Below are 25117 nucleotides of genomic sequence, written 5' to 3'. Positions count from 1 at the left end.
GAGTTTATTGCAGCTAGCTAAGAATACGGGTCAGTGTTAGATGGGTCGACTCTATAGGCAGCCAGCATGTCGGCGGTCTAGACCAACGCCATACCTTGGGATACATTACTATGACCCACACTGCGTGTCGGTTACCAGACTGCAGTGCGAAATATCTTTATTACACTCGCAAAGGTCTCTTGTATAAACGAGCTCCATAATTGTTTTCGTTAGATCACTTTCAAGTGACATGTTTTAGTGATAAGTTCAAGGTATATGTGTAGGGACAACATAATCTATATATATTTTCAATTTTAAGTTATAGTGATAATCAATCTCATACGTTATTGTTTAATTAAACAACCATGTTAGTTTAAACATGGAGCTATATCGTTTAAACAAAGCAGCATGCACCGCGCATGACAAGAGTTGTATCTGTGAGTAGTACCCCCGCTCCGGGACACCGCCCCATATCCAAACTTTATATCGTCAGAAGTCAATAAATCGCTAAGAACGATGTGCCTTCGATAACACTGCTTATATCGCTCAGCACCCAAATCAGATGTTTTTCGTCTTCCTCTCTGGTTTTGGCAGAGTTTACATAATCTAGGGTCAAGGCAAAGGTTTGCACCACCAGTACTAGTGAACCTGACAGTGGGAACGTGCACATACACGAAGGGAGTACAGGGCCATTTTGTTACCTCAAAATTAGGTGCAGTGCGCGACGCGGTGCGGTACCGATTCTCTGTCCCGAGTGCCAGCTGGGAACCTTTATACATGTGAATTCAACTCGACAGGATACGACTCGGGCTTAAATCTTAAACAGGGGTGTGAGTGACCACTGATAAAAATAGCTGAAAACAGATGAAAAAGGTGTAAAAAAGCTGAACTTTGGAAATCTACTATACTTTTGTACACAGCAAGTGAGGGAAAAAAAGCTGAAATCCAAAACAAAAAAAGCTGAAATCAGCTTAAAAGCTGAGATTTCACACCCCTGCTTAAATACATTCTTAACGGCTTTGATATGCACATAAAGAGCCAGACATGTGCTGAAGCTAACGGTTTTGGGCTTTGAAGCCGGATACTGAAGTTCGGCCAAAATTTCGGGAATGGCATATATCTTTCTCCATCTATACCTGGGGAATGAGGGCGCTTTGCGTTTGCGAAAGAGACTAGTGCTCCATTTCGCATTGTTCATTTTTTATCGAAATTTGACATTTATATTTGAAAGGTGTAATACAGTTGTGAGATAAGATTATGTTGATCAACTGGTCAAATGTAAAGAACTCAAACAGAATGGCAAAATAAAAAAAAATGTGGCAAAAACAAAAGTCTTTATGAGACTTCCTCATCAAAACATGCGAAACCAGCAAGAAATTAAAATATACAAACATTCAACTCGAAAGCCAAGAACTTAATTTATCATTATAAAATGTCAACTATCCACTAAATATTCAATAGAGTAAAATGAGTAATAAAAAAAGAGGAACGAAAATAATTGATAGCGTTTCAAGGAAAATAATAACAATTTAAAAAACAACATCGTTAGATGGGAATATTTTGACAAAGCCATTACTTCTATTATATTCTTTCTTGGGTTTAGCTTAATTAACTGTATAAGCAACATTGTGAAAGTGGATGTGAAATTTTCGCATCCTATAAATATGATCAATTAAACATCTTTAAAAAAAAAAAGGAAATTACAGAGAAAACCGGTAAAGAAAACATTTTTTTTCCACTGAGCATCACACACTCCGGTAATACATTATTCTTATGCATAGCATGCACAACAGAAAGTTTAACAATAAAAGGTATTAAAGCTACAGTCCATCATTTGTAATTTGTGCATTTTGTTCGTTTGAAGCAACAAAAGTGTTCAAAATCTAATGAAGGATACTGAGCAACTAACCTGATGAAGTTTCAGCTCAGCTTCAGCTGTACATTCCGAGAAAAACAGCATTCTAAGATCTCAATTTCAAATCAAAAGTTACTGAATCATGTTTTGAATTGTTTTGAATTGCAGCTATACGCGATGTCGCGCACTGATCCGACGAATTATAACAACCGCACGCGCGTGTGCGTCGTTCCAATACTTGCGCCCGCTGCGCTGAATAACAAAACGAACTACTAATTTAAATTTTCCTACGGTGCTTCTTAAGAATCACCGTTGGAGAGGCCTTCTTTCGTTGATTACTTCAAAATGACAGCTTCCCAGAAAGAATAATTTCACAGGGAGTTTAGTTCCCTTACTATCTTTCAACCAAGTTTGTTTTTCAACAATAATTACGCCAGTTACTTTTCGGATGGCTGCAAATGATGGACTATAGCTTTAAACTTCAAATCAATTATAACCATTGGAATTGATATTCTTAAAATTATATTCACAGTTGTATCAAAACCTGAGAAAATGACAGCAGTGCTCTTCGTGAATGTTACAAAAGACTACTGTTTTCCAAAAAAATAACACTGTTGCTTTAAACAGTGTATTTTTTCTCTGCTATTTTTGAACAGCGTCCTCAGTTGTTTGATGGGGAGCTCTTTTATAATTTTTATTTTTATCATGTAGTTGGTGTGTTGAACAGCTGGGCCCAATTTCTAGCTAGCTTAACGATTAGCAGAAAAGTTATGTTTAGCATAGCAGAAAAATTTGCTAACCTTAAGCAGTATTTCACAGCGAGGATGTGTTAACAGTCGCGTGTGCATGGAGATTTCTCTTGTTACGTCACTAAGTTAAGCAAATATTTCCTCTGAAGTAAGCGTGCCTTTTGCTGTGCTTATGCTTACGGTCTCCATGAAATAGACGGATGGCTCTGTTAGCAAAAACTTGTGTGCTGAGCAGCGCCGTGAAATTGGGCCCTGGTGTTGTGAATGGAGCAGTGTTAAACGACAGCAGTCTTATTGAGTTCAGTTTTCTAACGAACTTAATAGCGACAGTACTCGCAGGACATTTCATTGTTTCTCTGTGATACGCATGAATAGTCCCCTAATTGTACTTTTATTGTCACTAAATGATCTGAGAGCTCTCTGTGCAGGCATTCTGATCCATACACTAGATTTACCCGAGGGTATCTTAGAAACCCAACACCTTCAAAAACGTAATGTAAGCCTCATGAAAATATCACGTCAAAGGAATTTCAGTTTGCACATTTCAATAATCAATCCTGAAACAGAGCGATGTTAAGCTGATCAGCATGTTATACTCACATAGATTTTCTCTACAGAGTTTTGTACTTGTCTGTGGATTTCACCAGACTCTCTTGGATCAGAGGTTCCTTAGAGAAGTGGCCAGCTATAAGGAAATGAAGCTCTGATTTGGGAAGTATCTGAGAGAGAAAAGAAATGTTTCAAAGATATTCATAGTTTTTGTCCTCTTTTCACCAATCTCATCACTGACTGACTGACTCACTAACTGAAAGTTGTGAGCTGGGCAGTGCTATTGTATAGGATTTCCCTTTAAAGGGAATGTACATCATTGGCTTTTGCTGTAATTTCAGAAATGAACTATTTGAGGGGTTAGTATTTTAGATCAAATATTGTTACACTGACATGTTTGAAGTTTTGCATTTGAAAATGCTGGAAAAACCAAGAAAAACAAAACTTTTAAAGTAGTCTGGCTCCCTGACTCCCCTTAAGATGAAATGGATCGATTTATAGATGCTGGAAAATTGTAAAGTAAGAAAACCCGTTTTAGCTGGCCTGCACCCTTTCATGAACATGTTACCTATAGCAAACAAAATTTGAACTAAAAAAAAATGGTTAAGTTTGGAGCAGTAGTTAAAAAATAGTTAAGTTTTTCCAATGGTGGTCTGCCAACCACCGTTGGAAATGTGTACAAAAATACCATTTTCTTGAAAAAGACTTCACACCAGGTGCCATAATATTGAGGATGCTTTAGACTGTTGTTTAACAACATCCTAGTAAGGTATTTCCGAAAACTTGGAAGTTTTATTTTTCGATGTTTGCAAATGTTGTATATTCCCTTTAATTCCAATGAATGGGCTAAATCCAGCCCATTGTGTAGACCAGAAATGTGTGTGTTCTTGGCCCAGTTCTACACTTATTGGTTTAAAGGGAATATTCATCATTTGCTTTTGCTGTAATTTTCAGAAATGGATGGAATTGGGGGGTTGGAAATATATAGCAATTATAGTTACACTGACTTTTTTGAGGTTTTGGGTTCGAAAATGCTATAAAAACCAAGAAAAACAATCATTTTCCTGTAGTCTGGTTCCCTGACTCCATTTAAGAAGAAACAGAGCAGTTTACATATATTGGGGAATTGTAAGGTCAGGGAACCAGTCTAGCTGGCTTGTACCCGTTCATAGGTGTGTAATTGATTGCAAACAAGTGCGATGGTCAACTGGGGCCAGTATTTGAAAAAAAGCCAGTTTTTTCCAACGCTGATCGGCCGATCAGCGTTGGAAATTGATACAAAAATACCACTTTTCTTGAAAATGACAGTATACCAGGTGCCATGATTTTACAGGATGCTTTACACTGTCATTCACTAACAGTCCAGCAAGGTATTTCCAAAATGACTTGGTAGTCTTATTTTTTGATGTTTGCAAATGTTGTATTTTCCCTTTAAGGCTGTGTCTTATCTATGTTACCAGTAAATAGTTATTGAAGCTTGCACTCACAAACAAATTTTAATTTTGGGGGGATTAAGAAAAATACCAACCTGATGTAGTTTGAAGGCAGATTCAGGTGGGCATACAATATCATAACGTCCTTGAACTATGCTGCAAGGAATGTCTTTAAGCTTGATGGCGTTATCTAAGATGTACCTGTCCGACTCTAAGAATCCCCTGTTGATCATGTAGTGGCTGAAGAAAAAAAGGGGGAAACATTAATACGATCTTTCCATCTTCAAATCGGTTTGTATTAGTCAAAGTATGAGCTCCCAAACGGTTACCACTTTCTCTTTGTAATTATGGGTGTGTGTGTGTTGGGGGGACCTTTTACACAGTGTTCATTGACTAATACCTCTCAATCCTAGCAAACTGAGTCACCCAGAGATCGTTGGTCACTTTGATGGCTGCTTCTTTGTCGGGAACCAGTTTGGAGACAGAGCATTCCCATAGACTCCAAGCCCTGGCACACGTCATCTTGACGTCTTCATCATCACCAGTCAGCCTCTTGTGGTAAGCGGTGACAAGGTCGCCTCTCTCCTCCTTGAAATGATTACAGAAAGGGCCGGAATTCATAAAATGAAAATAGAGACAGAAAGATGGACAAACATATGCAGACGTGGTCTTCTCAAAGTTCAGGAGTCCCGGTCAAAGACTGGATATGGATTGTATTCCACTAACGTAGAAAATCCTGACCCTTGGCAGTGGCGGATCCAGGAGGTGTGAAGGGGGCAATTCCCCCGGTCCCCCCCCCCCCCCCCCCCGGCAGTGACCTTGAGACACTTGAGAGAGCCCCCCCCCCCTCCCAGTAGTAAGCTCTCTGGATCCACCCTTGTGGCAAGTGCGGACAAGCTGCAACTGAGACAGGGGCATTATCAACACGATGAATCAAATCATGCCTTGGGAACATTTTCAGTGGGACCCAAGAAATACAAAGCACAGCTCGTGTGCGCTATCTCAAGCTACTGCGCACTCATGGGCTATGCTCAGAATTTGTTGGGTCCTATAATGCCTCAGTTCCCAAGATTGGATCTGGTTCATCGCCCGTCAGTGCTTGTCAGAGAGGCTGCACATGGGTGCCAAAGTAAATAAAGTCATAGTCCAAGACTACAAGCTCAGTTGCTCGATTACCTCAGGGATGACAGAGATGTAGCTGTCCCAATGATCTGGGTAAAAATAACTTGCTCCTTCTTGGTACAGCCATTTGATTTCTTTCCTTGATGAAATAACAAATTTAACAAGTCAGTCTTGAAAAAAATGTTACACACGTACACATGTATTTTATAATTTAAGATACATGTAGAGGAATATATGCCTATGTAACAGAGGAATATTTGCCTATGTAACATTATTTCCTCAGCTCTAGGAAATACTGCCTTCTTGTCATTCCAGTCCCTCTTGGCAAATAGGTGTACTAGTGCCTTCATCCAGTCAATGCATTGTTAGGCAGTACCATACTACTGTTGCAATGTCAAGACCACCCAGCACAGTCCAGTGCTTTAGCAGTATTTCTACAGCTCTAGGAAATACTGCCTACAGTTCATGCACAGTCCCTCTAGGCAAATAGATATGTATTAGTGCCCTCATCAGCAGAGGTGGCAGCAAGTCATTTTTTGCAAGTCCAAGTCAAGTCACAAGTCATTGTTTGGAAGTCCAAGTCAAGTCACAAGTCATTTGGTCCAGTCACAAGTCAAGTCACAAGTCATTAGGTCCAGTCACAAGTCAAGTCCCAAGTCATTAGGTCCAGTCACAAGTCAAGTCTCAAGTATCTTTGTCCAAGAACACGTCAAGTTGCACATTATTTTGTCCAGCTGTAATAAGCTAAAAGAATTAACCTGGCGTGAACTTACAAGTTATTTTGAACATGCCTCCTTAATTCCCCTTTTTCAATGTGTTGCAATTACTATTCTTGTAGTTTATCACATATCTGTCGGATATTAGCCCTTTGTATACTTTAATAAATTTACTTTACATTGTAGAAATAAATGTTGAGATGACCGTGAAAAAAAGACTTCCTCAACTCGATTACATGTAGTATACTAACACTTTTCTTGTTCAATTTTCATGTATACTAAACGCCTACCAATGGGTTAGGCTATCCGGTATTTTACATTTAATTGACAAAGGCCTGCTTTCTTTTCATGAAAGGTTCCTTTCAAAGTTTGTTCAACCAATACATTAAGCAAGAGACAATTGGTCATTGAAAACTGTAGTTTGTTGTGACAGTCTTATTGAACACTTTTTAAACTAGTGGGAACTATTCATTTTACTGGATTCAGTCACTGAGGTCTATTTTCTGGAATGAAAAAGCTAATTAAAAGTATAATAGCTTAATTAAAGTGTATTGGGTCGCTCGAGTAGCGTCTGACTTGGGTTGGTAACAAGTCATTTTTTGCAATCCCAAGTCAAGTCACAAGTCATTGTTTGCAAGTCCAAGTCAAGTCACAAGTCAAAGCTGGTATTTACAAGTCAAGTCACAAGTCACAAAAATAGCGACTCGAGTCCGACTCGAGTCCAAGTCACATGACTCGAGTCAGCAACTCTGCTCATCAGCCATTCAATATATTATTAGTAATGATATACTAACGGTTGAAATGTAAAGACACCCCTCAGCACCATTGCTTTGACCCTCTTTGTGTAAATCTCTGCATACAAGAGGCTCAGTGTTGCCCCCCAGCTGCCCCCAAATATCACCCATTGGTCGATCTTCAGGTGCTCTCTCACTGTTTCTATGTCTTTCACAAGATGCCATGAGGTGTTATTCTGAGAGGAAAACATAAAAAACATTGTCTTGAGAGAAATAAAACTAAAACTGGGGGGGGGAGAGATATTGAAAGTGGCATTGTACATTAGGCCAAAAAAAAAAAGTCTCCGGTTTCTGGTATGCGCGCGCGTCGCTGTAGCCATGCGCGTCGGCAAAATGAAAAAGGTTTTTTTTCAATGAAAGATGATGTCTCAAAACCGCCAAACTCACTGGTTTGAATGGAATCCTGCTGCTGCACAATTTTAACGTGTTTTTAGATGGGGTTATGATCGAGAATAAGCTTTATGTGGCCTCTCTGGACTCCCATATATTTTCACTAAGTTTAGTCGGGCACCATTTGCAGTCATCAGCTGACATTTGAAGCAAAAAAGTCAGGTAAAAAAAAAAAAAATCCGCGTTGCCGCACCACTTTTTGGGCAAGCTCCATACCAGAAACCGGAGACTTTTTTTTTTGGCCTTAGGGCTGGGTTTTGTGTAGTCCGAAAACTTGGGATTCTCAATACTGTGTATGAGAGTCCCAAAAATTAAGATATTGAAAACATGCAATACAAGAAAATAGACTGGCACATGAAACAACCAGTCCAACAACCCTTTAGTACTGCATCAGTCAACTGTGCCACAAGAACATCCGGCTTGTCTGGTACTGGTCTCTATTTCTACACATTTCTCAGACTAATGAAGAGGTCAAGTCTTTTCAAACAGTTGGACCATAGTTGGACATGTACCAGTCTAGTCTTTGGCCTCAAATTGATATCACTTGCCTCTCATCAGATGCAAAATATTGAAGAAACGTCTCCTTTAAAAATTGAATTGAGACCTCAAACTTGGTTGGTGCAATACTGAGGATCTTGTCTTTGCCTCGTGAACATTTTGGAGAATTTTGTCAGCCAAAGAGTGAGTAAAGTTGGCCTGATTTTGTTTTGCATGTTTTTCAGCACTCCAGGCCCCAGTCTGGGTTTTGTTGTGGAATTTGCTATTGCTAAAGAACAAAGGGTCATCAGTCCTCATTACATTTGTGGTAAATTACCCGAAGTTCTGCAGCCGGTGTTGACTTGCCTGACCCACGCTGATCAAAGATCACGATCCGGTAGAATTGAGGGTCAAAGTAACAACGATCGGCAGGGCTGCTACCGCCCCCTGGACCACCATGACTAGAGGATACAATGAGAATAAAAATAAACTTAAAAGAGCGACTGATAACATCTCAGACAATATGTAGAACTAGTTTCACAAGATTGGATTTCCCCCACTGTTGCCAATGTGCCCATCCTTTATCCTACATGTCATATCACAGCGCTGGGTCCTAGTAGTATGGTCATATGTATACTCCCAGACAGGGCTCTGGAGTGCTCTGAAACGTGCAAAACTAAATCAGGCCCACTTTACTCACAGTTTAGTCAGCAAATTTCTCCAAAAGTTCCACTGGGCAAAGAAAATGTCCTCAGTATTTCACCAAGCAAGTTTGCAGACTGAATTCAATTTTTGAAAGAGACTTTTCTTCAATATTTTGCACATGAGAGGGAAGTCAAGTGATTTCAAAATGAGGCTAAAGACTAGACTGGTACATGTCCAACCATGGTCCAACCATTTGAAAAGACTGACCTCTTCATTCAGTGTCAATAGTCTGGTGGCTTGACTATGGAGAAATGTGTAGTAAATTGAGACTAGTTCCCGCTTCATGCCACATGTTTCTTAAATTCTTTTGGCATGGTTGATAATGCAGTTCTGAATCCGTGTTGGACTGGTTGTTTTAGGTGCCAGTCTATTTTCTTGTTTTGCATGTTTTGAGAGTCCCAAATTTTCGGACTAAATGTGCCCATCCTTTATCCTACAATCCCTCTCACATTTCAAATTTAGCCTAAACCTTGGAGTTATTACATGCCTAAACTTAATGTGAAAATGTCAGTTTGGCTTCGAGGGCATTTTCGGACTAGGACATGCATTGACAATGCATGATGCACTTTCAAAGTATCAAACGAGACATTGCCAGAGTTTCGGACATAGGCCCCTATTTGTACCTGTTATTGTCAAATTTATAACATCGGTCAAAATATGAAGTCGCTTCACAATCACATTAACATTGTTAATGTGATTGTGAACCGACTTCATATTTTGCCAATCACGTTAATCAATAAAATTGTTATTTTAAAAATAACAATTTTATTGATTAACGTGATTGGCAAAAATAATGACTTATGACACTGACAGAAAAAATTATAATCAGTTTTATTAAATGTGAGTGATCATTGATAAATGATGACAATAACACAAAATACACGACTACTAGTACTAGGCATGCTACTGCTAGGCTACACAGACATCACTAGTGACTGATTGTATTTTTGTACGTACACGAACAAGATTGGATTGCCGTCTGGTTTGCCGCTTTGTTCGTAATACAGCTCGTGTATATCGTCAACTTTCAGCCTGCCGGTGTCATACGGCTCGATGGGTGGGTACATACTCGTTTCTGCCATATTCCTGCCGAGATTCCTTGACGATTTGTTAAATTTTACGTTGGATTTATTCAGGCTACGCGTGAAAAACCTCCTCAGCATTGTTATTGTCAATACGGAAGTGATAAAAGGTCACTGAGAGGTGAACGGCTGTTCCATGTGTATAAAACGATTTGCATATAACAGTCGTAAGCTTGACAGTCCGCAGGTGAGGCAACATATGGAAATTTGTATAAACTTTTGTCCAATCAAAGGAGAGCGAATCAAGGTAGTCATAATTGACATTTTGAAATACTAGGCTAATTATGCAAACTGATAATCAGCCGGAATTCATTTTGGACACTCAAATTATAAAATGTAGAGATAACATGTAGCTAAATTTCAGTCTGGATAATTCTATAAATTTGTGGTCCACTTTTTTATCATGTCCTTTTACATTGACATATGTATGACTTTATATTCTGAAGCTCTCCTTAATACATGTATAGCCTATTATTTCAAAATGTCAATTATGCCTACCTTGATTTGCTCTCCCTTGATTGGACAAAAGTTATACATCTCCAAGAGTGGTAATGAATATCACACTGCATTTGTGCACTTATACATGTACCTCCCCAACAAAAAATAAAGAAATGTTTGGAGTCATTCTTAACGACACTTGATTGGCAAATTACAAATTAAACTTTGGACCCTAAATTGATAGAATGAACATATAGGCCTGAAGATGGGAGGGGGGGGGGGGGGGGGGGGAGGGCGGAGGGGTGGTTACAGGGGGGGGGGAGCAGGATCCAAAATTAGGCCCAAAAAAAAGTCTCCGGTTTCTGGTATGGAGCTTGCCCAAAAATTGGTGCGGTGATGCGGCTTTTTTTTTTTTTACCGTTTTTTTTTTCTTCAAATGTCGGCTGATGACTGCAAATGGTGCCCGACTAAGCTTAGTGCAAATATATGGGAGTCCAGAGAGGCCACATAAAGCTTAGTCTCGAGTCGTAACCCCATCTAAAAACACGTTAAAATTGTGCAGCAGCAGGATTCCAGTCAAACCAGTGACTTTGGCAGTTTTGAGACATCATCTTTCATTGAAACTTTTTCATTTTGCCGACGCGCATGGCTACGGCGACGCGAGTGCATACCAGAAACCGGAGACTTTCTTTTTTTGGCCTTAACACTTCTTTTTTCCTTCCCTCTAGTCCAGATCTGATAGCAAAAGACAGGCACATTTGACATACGTTTCAAATTAACAATGGCGTTTATTTTCATTTTATGATAGAAAATACATCGCACATGTAAGCAAATTTTTAAGGTCTCACTTTACAAGCTCATCTCATGGAAAAATCTTTCAAAGTTTCTTCGTTCCCTCCCTTTTACATTCACCCCAGAACTACCTCAACATCATTCACAAAATCACTAATTTTCCAGAATGGGAGGATGAACCAGACTTGTCTTGCTCCTGAACCCCCGTCACAATATTGGCATCAATCCGCAGAACTGTTTTCAGCAATGTCCATGCATTCTCCCATGCAGTTTTCTTTGCTGTGTAGCTGTCGTAAACCACACCGTTGCCATCGCAACCAATTGAGGTCTTGTCTCCAGAGCTGGTAAGACTGTCTTTATTTTGATTGGCCGTATCAGTTCTTTTTGATGAATGTGTTTCAGATAGACACTTTGCTTGTGTATTGCATCCGCTACTGCACGCAAGGTTACCACCAGGTTCACTAGCTAGAGCATTAAACTGGCTTTTACTGGATTTATCCGGTTCTGGCCAGTTACGGCCTGTTGGGTTTAGTGTGTGATCTGGCAAATCGATTCCATTAATAGGTTCAGGTTGGATTGAACTGGAAAGGACCGGTTCTAACTTGTCCTTCTGTAGTCCGCTCATAATACTAGCTTTGGCTAGAGATTTATCATCCAACTTTCCCATATTCTTCAAGACTTGTATCAGGTAGTGAATGAATCCTTCCACAAAAGACGACACAATGCTGCTCTTGAAGAAAGTCAGGTTGTCATGGTACCCAGCAGTGTGAGTCAATTCTGAAAGAAACCGAAAACAAAATTGTTGTCCTTTTTTATGTAGATCGGCCTTTTAGAAATTTTAATAATTTGTTTCAAAAGGTCTCATTCAAATGACGTCATTTCCTACAGACCATCCACGTGCATCTGCAGTTTGGGCGTCAACTTGCACAACGTGCATCAGCTGCGTCGTATTTCAAACACATTTCGAGCAACAAGCGCGCATGTTTGGAACATTTTCAACACTGCGCAATGCGTGCTTCATTGCGTAAAATACGCAGTTGCAGTCCTCCAACAGAAATGGCCGTCTTTGAGCGAGCCCTATTCTGACACACACTTGTTAGATCTTAGAATCATAATTATGAATTACCATTTAATCTCAGGAGTTGTTTGATGGCCGTCTGTTCAGGCAAGCCAGCTCCAGGCAGGAAACAGCCGTCTGCTACAACGCCTTGGAGACTGTGAGCACTGGCCCAGAATCTGGCCTGTGATGCTGGCAGTAGGCTAGATACGGGGTGGCACAGCACTGCAGTCTGTTAAGAATTAATCATGAGGATCTGAAAGTTAATTTTGTATCATGACAGGCACGGGTCAATGGGTGGAGATAGGGTTGGGGTGGGTATGATGAAGAAGGTGGCGTATGGGTCATATAAGGCCATGTCTGAGATAAGCTTCTGCAGTTACTCCTGCCTATATTGCTAGCACGTTCCCACATATTTATAATTGTGAAAGACCTAGACAATATCAGGATGCTGCCTTATATTTGTTGAGGTCTGGTGTGATAAAAACAATGGAATATGACCAAAATGACAATGAAGATAGTAATGATGATGATGCAGTGATATAGTGACGATAAGGTTGTGGTTATAAAATTGATAACATGGAGATAATTCAAGAGATGATTTCAGTGAACTTGAATTTGAAAATGGATAAAATGTGACAATGGAGAAGAAGTAAGCAAGATTACATCTTCAACATGTATTTCTTTTCAATCCAACCTACCTGCAACACCTTCCCATCCACACAAACCCTCGCAAACAACTTCCTCTTGAGCCCCTCCCCCTTTACCCTAGTCCTCTCAGCCCATCCAGACTCCCAGCATGCAACATTGATACCACAAGCAGTGTCATCCACCGTGGCATCAGTGAGGTAGGTGAGTATGGGAGCGCTGCAAGCTTCCCCCAGAGCCAAGAGGGACTTATAAGGAACATCTTGAAGGAGAAGGATCTTCTTGGAGATACAATGATGGACGAGGTGCTCATCTGCGTGACCCTTCAGAATGAGCAGTTTAACATCAAGCTGTGGGGAATAAAATTATTATTTAGACAGTAATATTGCAAGACAGTAATATACTTGTGTTATGTCCACAGGGTTGAAAACTATGACAATGGGTTGAATCAAATCTAGACTTATAAGCACTTGTCTATGTGACCTCTTACTTTTTTATCCAAAGTATCAAACATGGAGTTCATACCTCTTGCAGTAAGATCACTATCTGTCTGAGCCAAGATTTCTCCTCAGTTGAAGGGATTCCTGTCCATGTGTTGACCGTTGTCCTTTTGACTTTATTCTTGTATCCAGCATGTTTGAAGGTTGGCGTAGCGTCTCCATTAACAAGCTATGGGATGGTCAGAAAGGAACATTTGATAACAACAACAATGCATCCGCAGTCAATCTTCTCAATTCAACCATCAATTTATCAAAACTTATGGCAGTCAAAGTCAGTGTCGTAGTCGAGGTACATGTTGTTGACTGCAAGTCAATCAGAAGTCCTGCAGTTTAGTCAACTCGTAGACTATTCAAATGAACTGTGACAAGGCATTCCTTTGTAATTGTTCATCATCTGTTACTTGTGAACTGACTTGTGATTTACCTGTGACTGGAATGATGATGCACTGTGCACCGGTACTTACAAAATACATTAGAACTGACTGCAACTGAACATACCAACGCCGCCAGACATTTTCCTTCAGATTCTGCAATGACAGTTCTGTGCCAAGGATCAACTGACAGCAACAGACCAGCTTGGAGATGTGAATCTGAGGCTTGTGGCCCTGCGATAGTGCACACATTGAGGCAATTCAGGTCTGGTACCCTGTAGATGTAAAATAAAGAAAAGAAGTGTTGTAGTCGAATCCATCACTAGTCCAAGTAAAGAAAGGTTTGCGGAAACACCATGTGCAAATAATTTCTCAACTAAGAGAATGGTTCTGAAAAGAACCAGAGGTATAAACTCGACGTTCCAGTCACTATGCTCTGACCGTCTTCAGGAGAGTGTCAGAGCATACTGACCGGAACGTCGAGTTTATCCCTCTGGTTCTTTTTAGAACCATTCTCTTAGTTGAGAAATTATTTGCACATGGTGTTTCCGCAAACCTTTCTTTAGTTAGTTTCTCCACCATGCAACGCCTCAAATCTTACTCATCCCATGTCCATTCACAAGTACCATCACAAGTGACAGCAATGAGCAACTACATAATTAATTTGAAGAGCATGTGATGACTTGGCTTTGGACTTGATGACTTGTGATTGACTTGTGATGGGCTTGACTACAACGCTGAAGAAAGGGTAAGGCTTACGACACTTCTTGAGCATTCCGCACTACTTTTCAATGCAACACATCCTCCTCAGAAAGAAATGGCCAACATTGGTTAATATACATACATACCTTATCATGTCGTTAAATCCTTGTTTGTCAATCTGTATCTTGAATGCCTCAATGATTAGTCCCATTTCAAGATCTGACCCATGACTCAATCCAAATCTGTAGAGAAACATTAACAAAACATTGACATGCTCATCAAAAATATGTTCAAATTGTTCAACTCCAGTATCTGCTTTGTCATGATCTTGAATCTTATATTTATATTTACCCAAGTTGTTCAATATCGCATATTTGTTGCTCATCAGTATCCTTCAAATCTCTCCAATTTGTTGCAGTATTCATGTAGGTCTCGGAGAAAAGCTCAACATGGCTGCCACCACGCCTTGATTCTTGGCAGTCATCTCTGGATGAGGAGATTCTCTTATGCTTATCTGAAACCTCTGATGTTGCCAAAGTGACCTCAGGGTTTAACCCCTGACCTGAGGTCATATGTACCTCCTCGGATACACTCTGTATCGCAGCAGATTCCATTGTTCTGAAGTGCCTGCTGCTGTTTTGTAAACTGACTAATCGCCTCGCAACAGTCTGGTTGGTTCTTGCCTTTACAAGATCTTCAATCACTTCTTGCATTCCAGACACACGCTCCTGTTGGGGCTTAGTTACTGTAGTTTTTGATTTTCCATATTGTGGACTTGGGTTAGGCAACGAGCTTCTTTTATGAACATTTGTGTCACATTTGGAAGGTATTTGTGAAGCCACTGTTGGACAAGTAAACCCACTGCCTTCTTCGGATTTGAGAAATTCTGATACTGCTTCATTTCTATGGCAACCACTTGTTGAACTTTGGTCCTCGTTTATAAGCTGGCCCATCACAGTTTCAAAACTTCTGAAGTGCCTGCTGTTATTTTGTACAGTGCCAAGTTGTTTTGAAAGCACCTTTTCCTGTTTTGTCTTCAATACTGTTTGAATTGATTCTAAGATTGCACTTTGACATTTTGTTCTGGTTGAATTATCCCGAGTAGCACAATCCATATTGCGCCTGGCTGCGTCCAAACTTGCCATTTGGTAACGCTCCAGCTTCTCTGCAGTGTGCTGTGCTTCCAAAGGATTTGTTGCAGAATTAACATCAAGTTCATTGGTTTGCTGATTATCAGTATCATCTCCCTCAGACTTGATGCCATTTGTTGACTCTTCTGTCTTAATCTTCTGGCTGGTAGTTGGTACTTCTACAGGAAAACATGAGTCAAATTCATCATCAGAGTAATCCTGAGTGGGCTTTCGGATAGAGTTTCCCACATTATTAGGAATGGTATCCTTTTCCTCCAGGGGAAAACAAGAGTCAAACTCGTCATCTGAGTCATCCTGAGCAGATTTTCCATACACACTTTTGGTAGGTTTAAATATGGCATCTTGCACCTGCAGAGGAAAACAAGAATCAAATTCATCATCACTGTCATTCCCAGAAGTTCTTCTGATGGCATGTTCTGTCAGAGATTCAGTTGCCTCCTTTCCATCCTTGGTACACTTTTCTCCTTCCAATGCTCTGAATACAGCTGCACAGTCTGATTGATGCTGTTCCAAAGAATAGTCGTCAGTCTGGGACGTTCCTTCAAAGAACCAAGAAACATCATCATCATCATCATCTTGCATCTCAGGAGCTGAATCTCTGAACAGGTCGATTTCAGGGAGGTTTGCTCTTGACTCAAACATTGTAGGCCTTGAAATAGACTGATCATCGCTTTGGCTGCTAAACTGAACTTCCACAAACTGATCATAGGTCCTGAGTTGTTCCCTTGTGCTTGAGTTATCTTCACAGTTATTAGACCATTTGGAGGAAGTATTGGCTTGAAGTTTGGCATCTGCGAATATCTCCAAGTCACTGAATTCAATGAGTTTGGTGCATGGCACTGCAATGGACTCCAAGGATGATAGGCACTGCTCCAGACATTCATCTCCATACTTGATGATTGCTGGTATAGGAATACCCTAAAAGAGTCACAAAATACAACATAAATACACTTCAAAATATAAGTGTTATACAAAAAGAAGATAAATTAGAATACTGGAACTGAGAGGATCTACAAATGCACTTGTATATGTGCCTGTCTGGCTTTTTCTTTTGACGAGCAAAGCATTTTTTTGTTCATCTGGCAAATCTTTTAGGAAAAAAAAAACACTGCCTGTGGGAATATAACTTTTGTCTGCTTTGTTTACCTGAGTTATGAGTGATTGTATCTCATTTGCCCACAGGCCTGCCATTGTCATCATGGTTGTAGTCCCTGTGCCGTGTGACTTCTGATGAGCCACTGAAGCCTCAACAGCTATGCGGCCGACAGGATGCTGTAGGATAAATAAAAACAATTAAATGAAATTCAAAATTGTTGCAGAAGGCAGTTTTCCATTTTCATTGGCCACTACTGAAAGCTTGAGGCTTCAAGCTGCAGCTTCATAAATGGTGAAGGTGCAGCTTGAAGCTGAGGCAAAGCCAATGTTTCAGAAATGGCTTCACAAACCACCTGTCCATACCTCAACATCAAGGCTACAGAGAAGCTCAGAGCAGCTGGAAATGAGACAACTATCTCCATCTTCATCTTCAAGGACGAATTTCATCCTGCAAAATATACAAAACAATCCTTTAGTAAGCACCAGTCAAACTTAAAGTGAGGTATTAAGAACAGTAAATAGTCTACACAATTTTAGTTATGATGAGAAAAGAAAATAACTGTTTATTTAAAAAAAAATATTATAAATGATTAGCATCTAGACCTTTTAAAGGGAATATACATCATTGGCTTTTGCTGTCCGTCATTTTAGAAATGAACTAATTGAGGGGTTAGTATAATAGATCATATATTGTTACACTGACAGCGTTTGAAGTTTTGTGTTCGAAAATGCTGGAAAAACCAAGAAAAACAAAACTGTTCAAGTAGTCTGGTTCCCTGACTCCACTAAATATAGAATGGATCAATTTACAGATGCCGGAAAATTGTAAGGTAAGGGTACCAGTCTAGTTAGCCTGCACCTGTTCATGAACATGTAACCAATAGCAAACAAAATTTGGGCTGAATTAATGGTAAATTTGGAGCAGTAGTTGAAAAATAGTTAGGTTTTTCCAACGGTGGTCGGCCGACCACCGCTGGAAATTTTTACAAAAATACCATTTTCTTGAAAATGACTTCACACCAGGTGCCATAATTTTACAGGATGCTTTAGACTGTCATTTACCAACATCCTATTAAAGTATTTCGTAAAAACTTGGTAGTTTTATTTTTCGATGTTTGCAAATGTTGTATATTCCCTTTAAAAAAAGTTAAAATAATAGAAACAATTCAACAATGAACAATAAACAAGGTAAGTTCCTCATTTATAGTTAATTTACCTCTGATCTGGTCCTAGAAATGATCTCATGGATGAACCTGAAATTAAAAAGAAATACTCATATTCCTTTTCTTAAAGAACCAGAAAATATATGAAAAAACAAATAGGCCTACCTTGTTTTTAGCTGGAGTTACCCAGCCCTGAGTTTTATCATTGGGTTGTCTATTAGGGCTGGAGCGCATTTTTCTCAAAACTTGTAGTATTTGCAAAAAAAAATTTGGAAAATGTTCAATTTTGTCCCCGTTACACACTAATTGCAACTGCAATTCACCCCAAACTTGCCTGGAATAACCATTACACAGGTCCTTGAAGTAAAAAACGATCCACGATGAAGATTCAGCCTACAATTGCAGTGAAAACAGGAGGAATAACCGCTAACTTGACAACCTTGCTGGATTGGCTAGGACCGCTATTGGTTTGTGCACAAAAAAAATGTGTACAATGAATGGCGGTCGATTAACAGGCACAGAGAGCGATCGCTGTCAACTACTCGTTTTTGCCGGCTGCGCTGGCTGTTGGCGCATGACGTCACGCGGAAGCGTAACACCCGATGACTGTTTCATGCACTAGTATAAGGTTTACCACTCGCATCACAGCTTTGGTACTGGAACCGCAACCAATAGTGCATGAAACAGTCATCGGGTGTTACGCTTCCGCGGACGTCATGCGCCAACAGCCAGCGCAGCTGGCAAAACCGAGTAGTTGACAGCGATCGCTCTCTGTGCCTGTTAATCGACCGCCATTCATTGTACACAATTTTTTTTGTGCACAAACCAATAGCCGTCCTGGCCAAGTTAGCGGTTATTCCTCCTGTTTTCACTGCAATTGTAGGCTGAATCTTCATCGTGGATCGTTTTTTACTTCAAGGACCTGTGTAATGGTTATTCCATGCAAGTTTGGGGTGAGTTGCAGTTGCAATTAGTGTGTAACGGGGACAAAATTGAACATTTTCCAAATTTTTTTGCAAATACTACAAGTTTTGAGAAAAATGCGCTCCAGCCCTAATAGACAACCCAATGATAAAACTCAGGGCTGGGTAACTCCAGCTACCTTGTTTTAGAAATCGACTACGGACTAAAAAAAAACGGCAGATACGAAAGTACAACAGCTTGAGTAACACCAGCTGACGGTGACATGCTCATCAGGAATTCACATATACATGCATGTGAATTCCTGATGAGCATGTCAGCTGGTGTTGGAGGAATAGCTAGAGCTACGAAAAAAATGATGATTGACTTGAGTGACAATCAGCATGATGATCACAGATCAGGTAATAAAAAATCATAAATCGTAATATTAATTTCAAGCAAGCGATCATCGATTTTCATACAAATTAATAACTTACATATTGCACTCAGTACTTGTAACGATGATAAATGCGTCATCTCAGTTTCTTTAAACAAATATTTTTTGCCGAGAATTGATCAACATCAAAATTCATCCAGCCGCTCAATTTTGTTTACTGTCGTCAACATGAGTCTGGTTTTTATTTCACTGGTCTCTTTTTGTTATCAAATATATAAGCTTAGGTCAGGTAACAAGACCGTGAAAGTGCGCCCTCAAGAGATGAATCATTTTTAAAAGCAAGATGGCGGCGTCCATGAAGGGACTGCGCAATAGTCGTAGCCTTGTTGCCATTTTGTGATTGGACAATGAACGACGTTCATTTGATGGTGTCTTCGTACCTCCAGTGCAAGTAGCTGCAAGCGGGGTCGCACGGTAGTGCTGCTTACCGTATACGCACCTGGGATCCGTCCGCTCTGTTTTCATAAATGAACATCATGTAAAGAAAATAAATTTGTAATTTTCCAAATGATCTATGATTACATCGTGAGATCGTTTAGACACCCCCCCCCCTCCCATAAATGCATGAAAGCATGGAGGAAAGTGAATACGGAATTGGAGTGTTAAGTAATTCTTCCGGTCGCATTATCAGTCCTTTTTAGATATTAGGGAGGTATTTTTTTAAATTAAAACAATTATTGAAGAGAAAAGCAGGGATCAATTTAATACGCATAATAATTAATATGTACATAAAATTAATAAATTTACATTCATAACATCATTTTTTAAAGAAAGCATGAATATAGATGAATAATATAAGTTTCTTTTTAAAGAGAGAAGTATTCCATAATTTCCATTCCCAAAGTTTATGCACAAAATTAATGTCCAACGAATCATTGCAGATAGCTTGCAATGTTCATTCAAATATCGAGATGTATACACAGTAGGGTTTTGTGAAATGATTTTTCTTTTCCCCCTTTCTGTATCATTATGTGAACGAAATGTGTCACAAAAAACCTGCAGAATCTGGCCTTGTACGATGAACATGTACATATGCGGCGCCCATACGTGAACATGGTACCGTACGTACTTGCGTACATGTACTTCAACGTCGTTAATTGACCAATCACAAAATGGCAACAAGGCTACGACTATTGCGCAGTATGAAGGGAGTTTACCAAAATTTATCTCGAATATTTCTGCTCAAAAGGTCACTACATAGCTCGTTGTTGGTACATAGGAATGCATTCAAAGTACCATCGATACGTCCGAAACAATTGGAATCTACCAGATGTGGAAATATTTGCCTGCGAAACCATTCTTTGGTATTGGTAAAAACTTTATGCACCGATAGTACGACCGATAACGTCGGGTTCAGTAAAGCGGCGCGGCGCACAACTTCCTCAAGTCAGAAAAGTGTCACATCGTCAGACTCAGAGATTCTCCGTAGCGATAACAGTGGAACAGGGATAGCAGGCCCTAAGGAACAACTTGGACAAAAACTGAAAGGAGATATCAACGTCAGTCATGACTCTCTGTACGACTTGTCATCAGACTTAAAAACGACAGTTGAGTCACAAGAAGAGCAGGCACAGAACCCAGATTTTTACCGTCGCCGTGCTGAAAGTGAATTTGGTGCTGATGGCAAGAGGAGGACATTCAAAGGTTATCACGACAGTAATCAAGGGCCTGGCCAGTTTGTGGAGGAGCCGCCCATTGTACGGGAAAAAAGAAAGCCGATGTATGAACCAGCATATTACTATGGATTTGCAAGTATGGAAATATTCATATTATCAAAACAAAATCATTTCGGTAATGAAAAAAAAGAAGATAGTTTGAGAAAAGTTTTTGAAAAATACAATGTCAGTCTGAGTTTTTTTTTTTTTTTTTTTTTTTTTTTTAGGTATTCTGTGTTGCTCAGTGGTTGTAGCACTGGCACTCTTCAAGAAGGAGCAGAAAGATACGATAGAACTTCTTATTGCAAAATCTTGGGTAAGGCCTAGTCCGAAAATTTGGGACTCTCAATACTGTGTATGAGAGTCCCAAAACTTAAGGTATCCACATCGTGCAAAACTTTGTGCTGCATGATAAAACCAGTGTGAATCAAATTTGCAAGCTTCTTACTCACTACAGTTTCTTCAATAATCCCCGAAACTTCTGCCTAGCAAAGTTGCTGTTGTGAGCATTGCATCACCAAAAATTCAGCTTTTAATTCTAATTTTGCAGAGAGTTATCGAAATCCATACGTGAGACATCACGTTGATGTGTACTGCAATGCATTGTGCAAAAAGACTCCTCAGCTATAACATTTTCATCGTGTAGATAAAACAGCGCCCTCTTGTTGATCTGAGTGAATGCAAAATGTTTCATTTTTTAGCAGAGGGCGCTATGTTCATTTGGCCATTGATTAAAAAACAAGTAAGCTGCAAGGTTCTTCCTACACCTACCCACAATACATTGGGAATCACACACATATTTCCAGAGCATGGAGAATGACGTGGGTGGTTTTTGAACTGCCAAAACCTTGCCTTAAAATTGGATTTAAGGTCTCAAATTTTGCAGGTGTCATGCTTGCAACTATAGCATTTTGATGTATGTGTTGTGTGGGCATTAATTAGCCAAATGGTGAGTAAAAAAACGTCAGTAGTAATTTTGCACATTTTTATGCACTCACGGTCCCAGTCTGGGTAAGGCCTATGGTTACCATTTTGCAAGTGTAGTATTTATGTGTATTTGGTACTTGATTCTTTGTTTTATTGTTGTAAATTAATTTGCCATGTTTACAAATTATTTTACCATTTGTTGTCTTCATTTAAGGCTTGTTTGGTTTATTTAGGTGGTTTAGGCCTATTTAGTTTGTTTATTTTTAACAACTCAGTTGAAGAAATCATAACAGTAACAGAGGGCCCGACAGTTTGATCTGTACATGATCTTTCTCATTGGCAAAAACATAACTTTGTTTTCTTTGCTTCTTTATTAGGCAGAAGACAGAGAAGGAAACTTAGCCAAGGCAGAAGCTCTTCTCCACAAAGCTCTCAAGATGGCACAGGATGATAAGAACACTAATGCAGTCACTTATATCTTTGATCAGGTAGAAGCCACTTTTCGTAGGAATTTTCTTCAGTTGTTTGACCAGCCGAGTCCTTTGAGAAAATGTATTTCCTTTATTCACATGTGATGAACAAACATCAACCATATTAGAAACAGACAAAAGAAGACATCTATTCCAAAAACAGCTGCAGCAGTGTTTTTCCTCCCACCCTTGCGTGCTTGTTTGTCCCTACTCGTTTGTTTCTGTACCACTGTTATTTTACCTTTGAGAAAAGTCCTGCCAGAACCTAAATATTATGCCCTCTGATTTTTCTTATTGGTAATATGTTTCTTTCAAGATGGCTAATTTATCAATGAGGCACGGCAACCTAACCAAGGCTGAGGGTCTCTTCAAGGAGACACTGAAATTGATGATCTCCTCAGGAACAGCGCAGGACGACAGCGCTGTGATTGAGATCTCCCTAAAGCTGGCAAGAATGTTTGACAGAATGAGAAGGTAAGAAGTTGCTCATCAGAAAAAAAACATGCTTAGCAAAGTTTCTTTCTGAGCAAATGTTCAATGAGAATTAACTGTCTTGAGCTAAGCAAACGTTCTCTGCTAATCTTAATTAGATTTGTGTGCTCAGAGGCTACATGTACATGGACTTGTCACTCTGCATAATTCTGTCAACGTTTTAATTTTTAGGCATCTATTCGAGAACAAAGTGTAAAGTGAAGAGTTTACACTCAGGGAAAAACAAATCCAATTGAACCTCACAAAAAAGTATTAAACGCCAATTCTCTGTTATCAGTTATTCCAAAGTCCTTGCATCTGATCTGCTCCTCCTCAGGTACGATGATGCAGAGCAAGGCTTCAAGTGGTGCATCTCCACCACAGAGAAGAAGCTTGCTCAGCCAAACGACAAGGAAACAACACGCAACCTCCAGTCCCTCCTTGGAATGTGCCTGGACTGCCACGCCAGGTTTCTAGCTGCTCATGGCAGACTACAGGAGGCAAAAGAGATGTACAAACGTGCCCTTCACATCTGTGAAGAGGAATTAAAGATTGATGGAATACCACATCCTCAGGTAAAATGCCTTATTTCAAATATAATAACCAGTAATTTTACTATCAACTATTTCTTCTTGACTAGAATTGTATACATCTTTTTATTTATGAGATAAAACCACGAATCCTGTTTGTCCTTACTCCTACGTGTTCTAGAAATTTGTTGCAGTGATGAGCCACCTTCATAGGTACCCATTTGATCCTTGGTAGAGAGAGAGGGAAACTAAGGCCCAGTTCGGGCAAGGACCATTAGTCGACTAGTGGTTGATTTGTGATGTACCTTACGCCTGCGCACTGGTAGCAACGTGCGAACGTCTCTAGTCAAACGCTGGTCAAAATGTCATCGCAAAACTTCTGGATCCTGGCTCTCTGCTAGTGTTATGAATGCGCGCGGCTATTGGTTACCAGCGAAGCAACCAACCCCAGTAGGCTGGTTCCAAATAGTCGACTAGCGTAGTCAGTCACCGTCGACTAGACAGAGTTCGGGCAACGTTAGTTAACCATTGGTCAACTATAGTCCTTGCGCGAACTTGGCCCATAATGACCAGATTACTGTACAGTGTCTTACTCAAGAACACAAACACCATTAGTTTCAAGAAAACTAACCTGAAATGTTCAACTTTTCACATTTTCCCACTGCAGACGGTTATCTTATTGAATGACCTCGGCACCGTCCATGACCTTGGAGGTGACTTTGCTGAAGCCATTGAACTCATAGAGAGGGCCTCTGACCTTGCAGAGGAGAGGTCACCACATGACCTACCCACAGTGCTTTGCAACTTGGCATCAGTGAATATGCATGCAGGTACAAAATGCTTCATCTTAGTTCAAGCACGATTTCAAGTCCCCCTCCCAGCATGCAACTTCATATCTTCCAAAAGAACATTGGTTTGTCTTATTCAATTTTTTGAAAGAATGAACTTCTTTCACTCAGCATTTCTGTCATTTTAGTTTTATATTTCAAATTGAATATATAATCAATATCCTCTGAACATCAGTCATTTCAAACAGTGTCTTTTCTCTGACTTTCTAGAGAAATTTGAGGAGGCGAGGAGTCACTACAAGAGAGCTCTGTCTGTAGCTGAGAGGCAAGGAGATGCAGCAGCCATCTTGGAGATCAAGAACAGCATGGCTCAGCTGGATACCAACGTCTTCCTGAAGAAGCAGAAGGAAGGAAACAAGAAGAGAGAATTAGGGCAAAAGTCTTAGATTAATTGTAAAATTGTTATGATTATAATTATGTTGATACCCTACATTTAACAACGTTAACTTTGTTGCCTGAGTTGTGTGGTACATGTACTGGTGGATTTGACGACTCCTCAAATATTCAGACATTTCTTAGAAGCAGGCAAAACCTTCGGGGTTTTTTGGAGGGGGATGTTCGTTTCGTTTTGTTTAAGGGCTTGCCTTTTATTTCTATGATTCTCATATTTTTTGCCACTGAAGTAGGGTCGGTCGGTCATAAATTAAACACCTGAAGAAAATCAAAACAAAATTGCAGTTGCGCTAGTTCCTAAATTAAATGTCAAATGCATATTGTCTCTAGTTTTGTTTATCAAGAGTTCATCATGAGTTGATACACTGAATTAAATAATAAAACCATAATTGGCAAGACGCACATGTAGTTGACTTGCATTATTTCTGCACCAAGCTGCTCACCAACGTTTTAAATGTAGAGGCAGCCATGACCGGTGTCACATGAAAATCCGACTCCTATGAAAATCGGACCCCTATTTCCCTATTATTGGTTGATCCCTCGCACGTGACAGGTCACTCTCCCGAAACGATCCTAAAAATAGCATAGTATCGTACTCACGCGTGCGCAGTACTACCAATGAGTCCACATTTCATGGAGTCGGATATTCACGCTACACCTGTCGGGTATATAGACGAATAATTTGAGGGGAGGAATGT

At 39.9% G+C, this 25117-nt stretch overlaps 3 protein-coding genes across 5 annotated transcripts; 1 reads left to right on the top strand and 2 right to left on the bottom strand.

Moving 5' to 3' along the window:
* Positions 1–2192: 2192 nt before the first annotated feature.
* On the bottom strand, positions 2193–9973 carry LOC119719333 (probable proline iminopeptidase). The gene is made up of 7 exons (XM_038188747.1): positions 9727–9973; positions 8402–8525; positions 7198–7373; positions 5742–5826; positions 4966–5153; positions 4661–4805; positions 2193–3302 (listed from the first exon to the last, which is right to left on the bottom strand). Exons 1-7 carry the CDS (start codon positions 9930–9932, stop codon positions 3195–3197), a joined length of 1032 nt encoding a protein of 343 aa, XP_038044675.1. The 5' UTR covers positions 9933–9973; the 3' UTR covers positions 2193–3194.
* Positions 9974–11053: 1080 nt separating this feature from the next.
* LOC119719330 lies at positions 11054–23873 on the bottom strand. 2 transcript variants are annotated; one of them, XM_038188744.1, is made up of 11 exons: positions 23810–23873; positions 17822–17858; positions 16969–17053; positions 16657–16782; positions 14711–16428; positions 14506–14601; positions 13785–13932; positions 13312–13455; positions 12840–13136; positions 12208–12370; positions 11054–11858 (listed from the first exon to the last, which is right to left on the bottom strand). In XM_038188744.1, the coding sequence occupies exons 2-11, from the start codon at positions 17848–17850 to the stop codon at positions 11224–11226; spliced, it is 3441 nt and encodes a 1146-aa protein (XP_038044672.1). In that variant the 5' UTR covers positions 17851–17858; positions 23810–23873; the 3' UTR covers positions 11054–11223. The 2 variants fall into 2 exon arrangements, with proteins under 2 accessions (XP_038044672.1, XP_038044671.1); XM_038188743.1 differs by lacking the exon at positions 23810–23873 and adding an exon at positions 19166–19390.
* On the top strand, positions 19340–24821 carry LOC119719332 (tetratricopeptide repeat protein 19, mitochondrial-like). 2 transcript variants are annotated; one of them, XM_038188745.1, is made up of 8 exons: positions 19340–19426; positions 20274–20877; positions 21008–21096; positions 22085–22195; positions 22494–22651; positions 22986–23223; positions 23846–24008; positions 24237–24821. In XM_038188745.1, exons 1-8 carry the CDS (start codon positions 19409–19411, stop codon positions 24410–24412), a joined length of 1557 nt encoding a protein of 518 aa, XP_038044673.1. In that variant the 5' UTR covers positions 19340–19408; the 3' UTR covers positions 24413–24821. The 2 variants fall into 2 exon arrangements, with proteins under 2 accessions (XP_038044673.1, XP_038044674.1); XM_038188746.1 differs by lacking the exon at positions 19340–19426 and having other exon boundaries at positions 20264–20877.
* The last annotated feature ends 296 nt before the right edge of the window (positions 24822–25117 follow it).

The sequence above is a fragment of the Patiria miniata genome, unplaced genomic scaffold (assembly GCF_015706575.1).
Source record: "Patiria miniata isolate m_02_andy unplaced genomic scaffold, ASM1570657v1 HiC_scaffold_8, whole genome shotgun sequence".
Lineage (NCBI taxonomy): Eukaryota > Metazoa > Echinodermata > Asteroidea > Valvatida > Asterinidae > Patiria > Patiria miniata.
Note: the sequence above shows the minus strand (reverse complement) of the source record. Positions and strands in the feature narration are given on the sequence as shown.